This window comes from Cetorhinus maximus, chromosome 1 (genome assembly GCF_964194155.1).
Source record: "Cetorhinus maximus chromosome 1, sCetMax3.hap1.1, whole genome shotgun sequence".
Classification (NCBI taxonomy): domain Eukaryota; kingdom Metazoa; phylum Chordata; class Chondrichthyes; order Lamniformes; family Cetorhinidae; genus Cetorhinus; species Cetorhinus maximus.
In genome coordinates, this window is record NC_135879.1 from 147,238,273 (window position 1) to 147,252,145 (window position 13,873).

Here is a 13,873-nt window from a genome sequence, read left to right on the forward strand (position 1 = left end):
ACCAATTATGTGTAATCATAAAAGTGAACTTTCTAATTTCTCGCTGGTGGGGAACTTAATTTGGAGGGTGATCTTAATTCCGGCAATGTGATCTTTTAATGAACGTGCATGCAAATTGGGCTCCCAAAACTGGTCGTCAGGAAGCTTGACCCACCTTTAATCCACCTTTAAAGTTCTGAGAATTTAATTCCTAAAGTTCATCCCACTGCCGGGAAACTAACTTTTGGCCTCACCCAAAATTAAGTCCCCCTGCCTGCCATGCTTCCCGCTGCTCAGGGGACTGGAAAGTTCCGCCCTCAATCTAATTTAATTCACTGACTCGAACAGCATACCACTGAAGCCCAGTTTCAGGGAGGTGAAGTTCAATTCTCAGAGAGGGAAGCACCAAAGCTGTCTGACACCTGTAATAAAACACAACAGTATACATCACATGCTGATATGAATTCCCTCTCGATTCAGTTTGTGCTTCCTTCTCCCCCTCCCATTTATGTCTTGAGTCTGTGAGTTCACTAGTCAAGTAAACTCGAATTGCATGCCTTCATACACACTTATTAGTTGAAGCTCGCAATCAATAATGGAGAGAGACTGACATAAGAACAAACTGTGATTGTTTATTGCAACAGAAGGCAGAGCACTAAATCCTTGCGTGCTCCCACAACCACCTCCAGCTCTAGACTTCCAGTTAACCAGTAGCCTGCGCTGTGCAATGATTGGTCAGTACTGTCATTTGGTTACTCCATTCACATTCTCTTAAAGGTACATGGTACTCCACCGCACTCCCCCAGCTTGATATTTCCTTCTCTCCCTCCCCCAGCTTGATATTTCCTTCTCCCCCTCCCCAAGTTTGATATTTCCCTCTCCCTCCCCCAGTTGATCTTTCACTCTCACTCTCTGTCCCTCCCCACGTGTATTTTTCTCTTTGTGTCTCTGTTTGGGCTTCTCTCTCCAAACGCCCCCCTTCCCCGGTTTGTTGTTTCTCTCCCACTCTCACCCAGTTTGTGTTTTTCTCTGTCCCTCCCCAGTTGCTCTTACAGGATATATGGGGGTGAGTACAGAGGCAGGCGGGCATGAAAACTTGCATTGCTGACCAGAGTGTCAGTTTGTTGACACTAGGACACCCTGGGACCATTTTCCCAATTGGGGACGGAAGGGCTACCTGCCCACAAGTGACAGGTAGCCAATTAGGGTAAGTAAATGGCTTATAAAGGCCAATTAACAGAGGCCAACTGAAATTTACCGGTTGTCCTATATGCCCACCACCTCCCCCCACAAGATGTTGAAGCCTAGGCCAGGCTTTGAGGCCTCCCCACTTGTCTTACTACAGCTCTGAACATTGTGGCCCTTCAGCTGAGACTCTTTTTTAGTTTAATACCTTTGAAAGTTGTGGAGAGGGTGCCTCAAGATGGAGACACCCTCACTCTCTCTTGTCCTTGCCTACAAGGACAGGATTTTCATTGTCTGGGGGCGGGGGTGGTGGGGTGGGGGTTGGGCTAACTGACCAGGGGAAAATGTTTAGAGTCAGGGGTTGTTGGGTGCAGAGGTAGGCTGTTTCTAAGGCCCACCTTGGTGCTGTGAGACTTGGCCCGAGTTATAATAAAAACAGAAAGGCCCTCCAGCCCTCACCCCTCACCCTCCCTTACCCCCCCCCCCCCCCCCCCATGCATCCCATACCCCACACCTTGGCGTGGAGTGGGGGGGGGGGGTGAGGAAGACCCCCTTTGTCAAAAACATGAATTATTTGCCTATTTTTCATTTTTATTTATAACTTGCCAACAAAATAGTGGGATTGCACAGGTTTGAAATGTGCAGCTTTGTTTTATGTGTTTGCATGTCACCTTTGTCTTGCATGATTCAATCCCAGAATTCTTTAGACAACTCTTTAAGAATTCTTTATTAATTTAAAACTTTCTGGAATAAGAGGGAAAAAAAGAAGTATCTGTGCTATTGCTAAGTGCTAATTGACACCTTATCCAATTAGTCTGCATTAAATCTGGTATACAATGCTAATGATGGTTTTATGTCTGCATTAAATCTGGTATACAATGCTAATGATGGTTTTATATCTGAACTTACAAAAGATTAGAAATGAGGCCATTGCTGTTATCATCAGTGTTTTTATCTGGTTTTTGTGATTTGCATTATTTGACACTTCAATCATTGCAACTCTTTTAGGTAACTGAATTTGTTTTTAGTCCTAGACAATCCGGCTAAACTGACGGGAATAACCTGTCAAATTGTGTGTATGTGTGCGTGTGTGTGTCTGTGTGTGCATGTGCGCACACACATGGGGATGAAATTGTCCTTCAATCAAAGCACTAAACAGGTGATAATGAATCTGCATTTTATACCTCCCTTGATTTTCTTTTTCAGGTGGAGTGTAAAACTGACTGCCGATTCATTATGCCCATTTTACTCTACCGCCCAAGACATATTTCATCCCAGAGAATCTGGGTGTACAAAACCTTATTCTATCAATGCCCAAAGGGACACACTGTAGCACATCATACCCATTGCCATTGAGGTACAGTACTGTAGTAGGAGGTACTATTGTTTGTAGCGAGCATTTCCATGTCACAGCAGGATGATTGTAAATTCTGACACCTAATTTCAAATGGCCTTAGAGTGACATGGCCTTATAAAACCTTGACACTGCACTAAAGACGAATGCATCCAACATGTATACAGGTTATTTTTTAAATGGGAGAAACTCTAGTATGATTCTACATAAGATGTCTGTTTGATCTAGTAATTGCACTTTGACCATGTTTTCTATATGATTGTACAATACTGTTTATACTGTGTACTTAGCATTGATCCCTTGGCACTACAGTAATCAGTATACATAAAATGTATCTGATCCTTGTAATTAACAGAAAAGAAAAAGCAGGGCAAATTCCAACCATTAAGGAAACTGTTCGGTAAAAAACGAAGGAAGGTACCACCCGTAATTCCTGAGAAAGTAAATCTAAAATCCAGCCAATCCACTGGGGATGTTCGAAATGGCATTGGCTCAGCTGATGGGGAATCTGAAGATGAATTAAGGTAAAAAAAACTCCATGAACTACATCTTTTCATTGCAGCTTAAACAAATTATAGAAGTCCTATAGTGTAGTAAAGTCATGAACCAATGACTCTGATTTATGTTACATTCAGTAATGGTTTTGACCATTCATATTGATTCTTGGTTTGAAAAATTGGCAGCAAGGTGAAGTGAAGGTACAGCAAGGGGTAATTTAAGGAAACATGTAACAGCAGACTCAATTACTAAAGCTAATTTCCTTAATTGGTATAGAGTGTTGGCATCGCTAAAAACAGGAATAGAACAAAGATGCTGAAAGGAAAGGTGTAAGAGTATGGTGCACTCTGAACTTAGCCTGTGCAATATACACAAAATATTCATACGTGATCAGAACATGCCATTTTCAGATATTGGCATGGAAATTCTGAAAATAACATTTTGAACAACTCAGTAAGACAAGACTTTCAGTTCAGCTACCAGCTGTATGGATTTCAAGTTTACACATGGAATTATAATACATTAATGTTTATTTTCAACTCTCATCAAACCATTTTAGTCATTTTGATCTTCTGCAGCCTCTAGTCATTCTCATCAGAAGGTGACTTGGAGCTTCTAACCATTGGATAGCCTCCTACTTACTGAATATATACAATACATAGTTGCTACATTGTTGTTTTACCAAAACCTAACAATTCAGATCAGCTCACCAGGTCATTTCAGTTTAATGGAGCCACTTATGCATCCATGAGACCCCTTCTCGGTAACATAGAGCTGGATTTAACAGGGCACCGTGGTCCTCCCACTCTGACTAAAAAGTTGGCGGGGAGCCCATTACCATTCCAGTCAGCCACCCTGCAGCCAATTAATGACCGATGGGCGTCCTCAGGCAGTTTGTCAGTGAACCAACATTGAATTTTGAACCAGAGCATCAGCAGCAGAGGCCTTCACATAGGTCTTGTGAGGGGGAGGCGATCAAGAGTGAGAGGAGATGGTCAAGGATGAATGGGGAAGTGATAAGGAGGAAGCTGAGCAGGAGCTGGCAAGGTTCTTTGGTTCAACATTTAAGAAAGTATTTCATAACTTTTTGGTGGAGGACCCCAGAGGTTCCTTTAAGGATTGTGGGTTAGACCGTGTGTAGCCCACCTTTTTCTGAACACAGCCAGCCTGACTTCTTCAGCAGACCCTCCCAAACCTGTGACTTTTACCACCTAGAAGGAAAAGGGCATTTCTTTGCGTTCCCTTCTAAATCACACACTTTTCTGACTTTGACCTATTTGTTCATCACTGAAACAAAATCCTGGAGCGCTCCAACTAACAGAACTGAACTACAACACATAGTCTTCAGTGGTTCAAGAAGAAGATCCCGTCCTCAAGGCAACTAGGGATGGGCAATAAATACAGCCTTATCAGCAACAATGACATCCCAGGAATGAAAAATAGCCTAGTGTTAGGTTGAGATTGCCTGAGTCTTGTGGCAGACCCTGTTAATCTTATTGTTCTGATTTTTGATGGTTGTCATACAACAGTAGCTCACTAGGTCACTTCAGAGAGCATTTAAAGTTGTGTAGGCCTGGAAGGTGTAAAGGTGATAAGACCCCTTCACTAAAAAGTACTTTAAGTTACTAGATTTATGATGGGCCTAAATTTTTCTCTCATTGGGCGGGCGTGTGCCCGACCCGAACAAGAATAAAATAGAGCATCCCGATACCATCGTGGACTCTTGCGATATTTCACTGGGCGGGCGCGCAACCGACAATCAAGCAGCCTATTAAGGCCTTTAATCAATTAATTGAATCAAATTTTTCGCTGCCCGTCAAACTGTTTGGTTGGCGGGCGGGCGAATAGGCCAAGCGGCCTTTGCATTTTTAGCCGAACCTCATCCATGGGCAGGATGAGGTTTCGACCAGTGATTAAAAAAGTAAAAGCTTTTAAAACTCATGTTTAACATGTCCCTGCTCATATGACAGAGTCAGATGAGGAGACATGTTTTCATTATTCTTTAATTCTTTATTTTGACAGTTATAAACCTTCAACTCCCTGAGGCGGTTCTGTACCTCAGGGAGCTTTCATTGCGCGTACTCGCGCGCGTGTGTGAACTTGTGTGCTCGCCCTCCTCCCACCCCACCCCAGCAGCACTCAGCACTGCAGCATGCATTAATTGGCCAGTCAGTGTGAAATGGAGGTTGGGGCCCAATCATGGGTGGCGGTCAGCTTCGTGACTGCTCCTAGGCCCGCTCACCGCACCAGTCTGACAAGGGCAAAATTCTGCCCATGGAATTTAATTTCACAAATTTAACAAGATTTGAAATCACAACCTCCATGAGGCTCGTCCAGTTTCATAAAGACTAGGCTTCCACACTCTGATGTCTGTGAGGCAGAAAATAGACTAGGTATTTCTATCTGATTCCATAGATTCTGTACATTTCTAGCTACAGAGATGAAGGGATAGAATATAAAGGTACTGTCTCGCAACGTTTTTTCCCTTCATATTTCAACTGTGGCACTCAAAATGCCCACTAAGTAGAAAGAATTATTTTGAGGCACAACAGTCAGACATCTACAACTGAAAACAATTGAAACCATTGGTGCATTGTAGCCAAAGGATAGTACATTTTTCTAGGATTGCATGAATATACAAGATCTGCATGAAGAGCACCAACAACATCCAGTAAGTGGCCAGATAACAAACTCAAGTTCAATAAAAAAATGATTCAAAGTTCAGGACCTGGATGCAACCAAGGAGGAAAACACTAATGTGAGGATAATTGAGGGAACCAAAATATTTGAATAGAACGCTTGACCGACATTTGACTCTACCAATTTTGTTAATTTTTATATTTGATCATGGATTTACCTCTCGTACTTCAGATGTTACAGTCACTGTTACTACCATCAGAAATTGTATGTAATGTAGATCCTTGGAAATATGTTAAAATTGTGTTGTGACTAATGAATTGCTATCACTACAATTTAAAATCAGTATTTCGTTTTCCAATTTTTGGACAGTTGTCATTGATATGTAATCTTTTCAGTTCATGTACAATTTTGCATTCAACAAAACACGGTCCTTATATGTACAATGGATGGCCAGGTTGGACAACTGGCCCACATGTAACCTGATTCTGCTGGGACAATTTTCTACCATCGCCTACAGAATTGATTCAATTACTGCATGCCTGCTTCATCTGGGACATCAAAACCACCGGAAAAGCAAATCTTACCTCATCGGTTTTCAGTCAGCCAAACTCAGTGAAAGAATTCCTCTGGACTCACATGAAGCCATAATTCTTATTTTTATCATGAGGTGGAATTATCCCAGATTTGCACTAAGTGCTGTAGAGGGCAGGAAAAAGAACATTTTATCCGCTGACCACAATGGCGGCTTTTCACTCCGCATCGTCACAAACCCGCTGCCTCAATCATGCATTCCCGGGAAACACACCATTTCGCTGGCAGGCCTTCCTTCACTGTTGCTGGGTCAAAATCCTGAAACTCCATTCCTAACAGCACTGTGGGTGTACCTACACCACATGGACTGCAGCGGTTCAAGAAGGTAGCTCACCACCACCTTCTCAAAGGCAACTAGGGATGGGCAATAAATGCTGGCCTAGCCAGCGAAGCCCACATCCCCTGAATGAATAAAAAAAAGTGATGTGATGCTGCCTGCGAAGCCAGGCACTGATAATCGTGAGTGCTGCCCGAAGCAAGGTAGGCACCAAACCTCGAATTCCTGAGTGAACTGCAGCTCATCAAATTCACGTTGCTTATGTACAGTTGTGAAACACGTTGGCGTGGGCGGATGATCCAGTGTGGGGTGATGATTCTGGCAAACTGGGCTTATAATGATATACTGATATATTACAATGAAGTTCCTGTCATCTGATAGCGGGAAACGCAGCTCGCCATTGATAGGCAGAGCAGGCAATTGCAAACTGATTTCACGATTTCGTGAAGCCAACTTTTGGCCTACCTGCCATATTGTTCCCTCATACTCGCCATGATGCCCGATGCCAGCGGGCACAGAAAATTCCACCCATGCTCTCATCAGCCAAGTTCAGGGACGTTGTGATTGAAAGAAGAAGATTTCTGCTCAACACAAAGTTCCTAGTGGAAAGTGAAGACACTCAACTAAGTCCATGTAGGCAGCAGAGGTCAATGGAAAGGGAGATTGAGCAAAATGTATAACATGTGGACAATCCAATGTCACCTGTTTTGTCCCATCACTAAGAGTTAAATTAATCGCTTTCAACATTCTCGTTTCTGCACCAGAATACCATTACACAGATCTTGCCAGTCTGCATAGTCACTTAAGGCCATGTTGAGGAGAATGTTGAGCCTTTAATTTGCAATCCATTCTCAGGCAAACACTATGGGAAGAATTTTCCCCCTGTCGGGGGGGAAGTTCAGGAGCGGGTGCGTGCCGGCACACCTCCGATCGGCGCCCCCAATTGGGGGTGCGCCGCCATTTTACGTGCGTGGGCCAATTAAGACCCACCCAGCGTGATGTCTGCCAGGAAGTGCTATGCACTCCCTGTGCGGGCGGGAGGGGGGGGAATCCCTCAACCGAGAGAGCGCTCTTTCACACATGCATGCGAAAGAGCGCACTGATCTCCTTGAGGCTAAGTGCTGCCTCAGGGAGATCAGTGCCAAATTTAAAAATGGTGCAGGTGGAAAAATAAAATTTCCCTGACATTTCTCCTCATGTGACACTGTCACATGAGTTGGGACATGTCCATCACTTTTAATCAAACCTTCATTAAATTTTTAAAATCCCTCATGAAAAATCCCTCATGAAACCTCACCTGTGGATGAGGTTTCATGTTTTTTCTGAAGCCTGCCAGGGCTCCCGGCCTGCCCGCCAACCCTAAGGTTGGACGGGCAGGTCCACTAACTATTTCAATTAGTTTTTAAATGGCCTCAATAGGCAGTTGACAGGTCGGCGGGTGCACAGCTGATTCGGCTGCGCCCCCGCCAACCTAAAAATTGAAATGACACAGAGTGACATCAGGAGTTCCCCTGACATCATCCCGCGTCATTTTACGCGTCGGTGAACGGGCCCCGCCCCCTGCTTGCCGACCTAAAGATCCTGGCCTACGTAGAATGTCTCTTATGAAATTCTTTCCAAAGCTTCTCAGATAGTGAACTGGAACACCTGTAATGATTTCAGTGAAATTTACTATATCAACAAAAATGGAAAAAAATAATATTTTCAAATATAAATTAGTGCAATATTAATATTGAGTTACTATAGCACTTTATACATTATACTTTTGCAACTGATGCTTACACTTATGCATATCATAAAACTAATGCAGTGAATGCAACTGCATTAAACTTTGTCATAGGAGGGGATTAATTTGAACAGCCCTGATTTCTCCACTCACTACCTATCTGTGAACAGAAAGGTATTTTTGAATTTTTATTTTCCCCTTTAAAAGTGGAGGCCCATGTTCCCCAGCCCTTGAGTTTGGAGTGGTCCAATCTCCTATTAATAACCCCACAGCAAACTCGAGATAAGGTAAAATAAGAGGGTTGGTTTATTTTAAACACACACACACACAAAATGCTGGAACAGGGTTTGTTACATCCACCCCTTTTTGTATTCAAGAGGGGTGAGGGAAAGAAAGGGGTTCAAGGCAGAGACCACAATAAAAATTAGAATTATGGTTTTACATGAGCCTAGAGTCCAGTGTATATGTATGTAAGTCATTAAAGGTGGCAGGACAGGTAGAGAGAGCTGTTTCTAAAGCATACAGTATTCTAGGTTTCATTAATAAGTGGCATAGAGTACAAGAGCAGGAAGGTTTATATAAGACACTGGTTAGACCTCAGCTGGAGTATTGTGTACAATCCTGGGTGCCACATTATAGGAAAGATGTGAACACATTGGAGAGAATGCAGAAGAGGTTTACGAGAATTGTTCCAGGGATGAGACACTTCAGTTATAAGGAGAGATTGGAGAAGTTGGGACTGTTTTCCTTGGAGAGGAGAAGGCTAAGAGGAGATTTGATAGAAGTTTTCAAAATCATGAAGGGTCTGGACAGAGTAGATAGCGGTTCAAGAAGGCAGCTCACCACAACCTTCTCAAGGGCACCTAGGGATGGGCAATAAATGCTGGCCCAGCCAGCGAAGCCCACATCCTATGAATGAATTAAAAAAAACTGTTCCCGCTCATAAATGGATTGAGAACCAGAGGGCACAGTTTTAAACTGTTAAAATCTTTTTCACACAGCGAGTAGTTAGGGTTTGGAATGCACTGTCTGGAAGTGTGGTGGAGGCAGGTTCGATTGAGGCATTGGATGATTATTGAAATAGAAACAACGTGCAGGGTTAAGGGGAAAAGGCAAGGGGAACTAAGTTAAAATGCTCAGAGAGCTAGTGCAGACACGATGGGCCAAATGGCCTCCTTCTGCTCCATAACAATTCTGTGATTCTGTGAATCAAGGTCCAATGAGGAATTATTTTGCAGAGTTTGGCTAGCTGAAATCCATCTGGTGTCCCAAGATGAAATAGGCACGCAGAGATCGAACTGTCTGTAGGCGATGGTACAAAATCATCCCAGCTGAGTCAGGATAGATGTGCGCCAGTTGTCCAACCTGGGCAGAGCTTGCTTCTGTGTGGCCTGCCAGTCAGATGTTAAACAGCAAACTGATGATGGAATCCAAAAGCTGTATAATTACAGCAATTCAAACAGCAATAATAAAAATACCTGGAAAAACTCAACAGGTCTGACAGCATCTGCGGAGAGGAACACAGTTAGCGTTTCAAGTCCGTATGACTCTTCAACAGAACTAAGGAAAAATAGAAAAGAAGTGAAATAGAGAAATGGAAAGCAATGAAGGTGAACAAGGCAAAAGAGAGAGACGGAAATCCTGTCGGAGAGAAGAGCAATACTTCTTCAAGGTAGGCATTCCTTGAAGAGAAGTGGCAGTCAATTAAACACTAAGATAAAAGCAAAAAACTGCGGATGCTGGAAATCCAAAACAAAAATAAAAATACCTGGAAAAACTCAGCAGGTCTGACAGCATCTGTGGAGAGGAACACAGTTAACGTTTCGAGTCTGTATGACTCTTCAACAGAACTAAGAAAAAATAGAAAAGAGGTGAAATAGAGAAATGGAAAGCAATGAAGGTGAACAAGGCAAAAGAGAGATACGGAAATCCTGTCGGAGAGAAGAGCAATACTTCTTCAAGGTAGGCATTCCTTGAAGAGAAGTGGCAGTCAATTAAACACTAAGATAAAAGCAAAAAACTGCGGATGCTGGAAATCCAAAACAAAAATAAAAATACCTGGAAAAACTCAGCAGGTCTGACAGCAATTCAAACAGCTGATGTCTAGGTCATGTGACAGGGTTGTTTTGGGTTGAACTATTCAGCTAATGAGGCCCCTTGTTAAAACCCATTGTGTTTTGAGCAGGTAACTGTAGAACCATTAGCACAACGTCGGAGGTGAGGAGTCACAAATAACTCTGCCTTTGTCCATAGCTGGCTGGTGCAGATGTCTCATCTGCTATCCTTCGTGTTGTCTTGGCTGGAATGTTTATACAATGCAAGGAGTGTTAAATTCCAGGGGTTTGATGTGTTAGCCTTTGTCCACTTTTATACTGCTCAGAAAGTTCCAGAGCTACCATCATGTGGTTAGCGGTGGCCATTTTATCAGTCCAGCCATTTATCCATTTTAAAAGAAAAATAATAACTTTATAAAATAGGCAGGGTGACGTAGATATATAAGTATATATATTTGCCTTCATGTCTTCTGATCATGACACGCCTCCCCCATTGGTGAAAAAAAAGAATTATTTTCTTTTTTTATATATGTGTGGTCTTAAGAAGGAAGAATAGGAAGTGAAGAAGTACACATGCATTCTCTCATTCACACTGGGTACGTCAGACACACAGCTAGCGTGGGAAATGTCAGTTCCCTGCTGCATTTTCATCTTGTGATTTAAACCCTGAACAAGTCATCCGCAAGGACCTTGTCTGGCCCTGTTTAGGGGACTTTGAAGGATTTGAAATTCACCTGCCTGGGGAAGTCAATTCAGTGCTAGAGTTCTGACTTCCCTCTGTTGGGGTTCAGGCATTCCAACCTCATGATTAAGTACCTTCGAAAGGGTCTAGGGGTTTTACAGGGTGGTTAGCACTCTGGGGCGAGTGATGGTCAAGCTGCTCTGGGCAGTCCACAGAGGAACACTGGACATCTCGCTCTGTAGGTTCCGGGCCCTGGGATCATAGGTCTGAGCTGCTTTTATCCAGCTTAGCTCCTGCCTGTTCACCTTGGTAACCTGGGGATTCAGCTTTTCAGACCCAGGGACTGTGAGTAGGCTGAGGGTCAGGAGACTGGGGTATTTTAAAGGGACTTCAGTCTCTGTAGGGCTTTCAGATACAGGGTCTGGTTCAGGCGCTAGCACAACTGGAGTGTTCCAGTTCCTGTTGCTAGGTGCTTTGAGTTGGCATGGCAACAGACGAGCAGATGGCTCCGGAACTTGGGCCAGCCTTTCTGGGCTGAGATGAAAGGAAGATGGCTTTCTAGTAAGGACCTCTCCCGCTTCCATACCGGTGAGGGCTACAGTGCTGTAGCCAGGTGGGGATTTGTGGATCATTTTAAATGGGGGGGTTAACTCTTTCCAGTCGCCATATGTTTCTACATTCTGGTGGGGGAGCTTGGGGTCAAATCTGGTTAGGGGTCCCTCTGCTGGACAGTTGGGGGGTAGGTGTTGTGTCTTTTGGGACACTACTGCCCCCTGATGGGTAGTCAGCTCTTGCTGTACCTCCTGGTGGCTTTTCAACTGCGTAAGCAATCACCCTCCCTCTTCCCAGGCCAGTTTGGGAATTTTTCTGGTCCACATTTAAATTTGTCATAAGGTACTGGCCAAACCAATCAGTAGCTTACTAGCTGGGGCCTTTGGCTTGTGAGTGGGTGCTCTCCTAACTGGTTACATACATACGAACAAGGAGCAGGAGTAGGCCATTCAGCCCCTTGACTGTGCTCTCCAATTTTATAAGATCATGGCAGATATGATAGTAATCTCAGATCTGCATCCTACCTACCCCCGATAACCTATCACCCCTTGCTTATCAAAAATCTATCCACATCTGCCTTAAAAATATTCAAAGACTCTGTTTCCACCACCTTTCCAGGAAGAGAGTTCCAAAGACTCATGAACCTCTGAGAAAATTTTTTTGCCTCATCTCCGTTTTAAATGGGCGACCCTTTATTTTTAAACAGTGACCCCCTAGTTCTCCCACAAGAGGTGACGCCCTCTCGACATCCACCCTGTCAAGACCCCTCAGGATCTTATATGTTTCAATCAAGCCACCTCTTACTCTACTAAACTTCAGCGGATACAAGCCTAGCCTGTCTAACCTTCCATTATAAGACAACCCGCTCATTGCAGGTATTAGCCTGGTAAACCTTCTCTGAACTGCTTCCAATGCATTTAAATAAGGTGACCAATACTGTACACAGTACTCCAGATGTGGAGTATAACTGAAACATAAACTCCCCTACTTTTGTATTCAATTCCCCTCACAATAAATTATAACATTCTATTAGCTTTCCTAATTACTTGCTGTCCCTGCATGCTAACCTTTTGTGATTCATGCACTAAGACACCCAGATCCCTCTGCATTTCAGAGCTCTGCAATCTTTCACCATTTAGATGATATGCTTCTCTTTTATTCTTCCTGCCAAAATGGGCAATTTCACATTTTCTCACATTATACCCCATTTGCCAGATCTTTGCCCACTCACTTAACCTATCTATATCTTTTTGTACCCTCCTTATGTCCTCTTCACAAATTACTTTTCTGCCTATCTTTGTGTCATCAGCAAATTTGGCAAGCATCCCATCAATCCCTTCATCCAAGTCATTTATATAAATTATGAACTGTTGAGGTCCCAGCACTGGTCCCTGTGGCACACCACTCATTACATCCTGCCTACCTGAAAAAGACCCATTTATGCCAGCTCCCTGCTTCCTGTTAGCCAGTCAATCAATTATCCATGCCAATATGTTACTCCCTATACCATGAACTTTTAGTTTATGCAATAACCTTTGATATGGTACTTTATCAAATGCCTTCAGGAAATCTAAGCACAGTACATCCACCTGTTCTCCTTTATCCACAGCATATGTTACTTCTTCAAAGAACTCCAATAAGTTGGTTAAACATGATTTCCCTTTCATAAAACCATGTTGACTCTGCCTGATGACCTTGATCTTATTCAAGTGACCTGCTATAGCTTCTTTAATAATACCTTCTAACATTTTTCCTATGACAGATGTTAAACTAACTGGCCTGTATTTTCCTGCTTTCTGTCTCCCTCCGTTTTTGAGTAATGGAGTTACATTTGCTATCTTCCAATTTAATGGGGCCTTTCCCCGAATCAAAAGAGTTTCAGAAAATTAAAATTAATGCATCAACTATCTCACTAAACACTTCTTTTAAGACCCTAGGATGAAGTCCATCAGGACCCAGGCATTTATCATGCCTCAGTTCCAACAATTTGCTCAGTACCACTTCTCTGGGGATTGTAATTTTCCTGAATTCCTCCTTCCCTTCCATTTCCTGATTTATAGCTGCTTCTGGGATGTTACTTGTATCCTCTACAGTGAAGACTGATGCAAAATACCTGTCCAATTCATCTGCCATTTCCTTGTTTCCCATTATCAATTCTCCAGACTCATTTTCTATAGGGCCAACACTCACTTTGTTAACTCGTTTCTTTTTAAAATATTTATAGAAACTCTTACCATCTGTTTTTATATTTCTGGCTAGCTTTCTCTCGTACTATAGTTTTTCCCTCCTTATTAATCTTTTAGTCATCCTTTGCTGTTCCTTATATTCTGTCCAA

The 13,873-nt window shown here is 43.0% G+C and overlaps 1 protein-coding gene across 5 annotated transcripts in view; it reads left to right on the top strand.

Moving 5' to 3' along the window:
- The window catches only part of cracd (capping protein inhibiting regulator of actin dynamics), a 310,373-nt gene that overhangs the window by 213,220 nt on the left and 83,280 nt on the right, over window positions 1–13,873 (top strand). For 4 of the 5 annotated variants that reach the window (XM_078548144.1, XM_078548153.1, XM_078548164.1 and 1 more), the window contains exon 2: window positions 2,874–3,042. The exons of the other annotated variant lie outside the window; for it this stretch is intronic. Coding sequence is in view for 1 of the 4 variants with exons in the window: in XM_078548134.1 (XP_078404260.1) it covers window positions 2,874–3,042 (169 nt within the window). In the remaining 3 variants the exon portion in view is untranslated. The remainder of the gene's footprint in view (window positions 1–2,873; window positions 3,043–13,873) is intronic. 5 annotated transcript variants of the gene reach the window in all.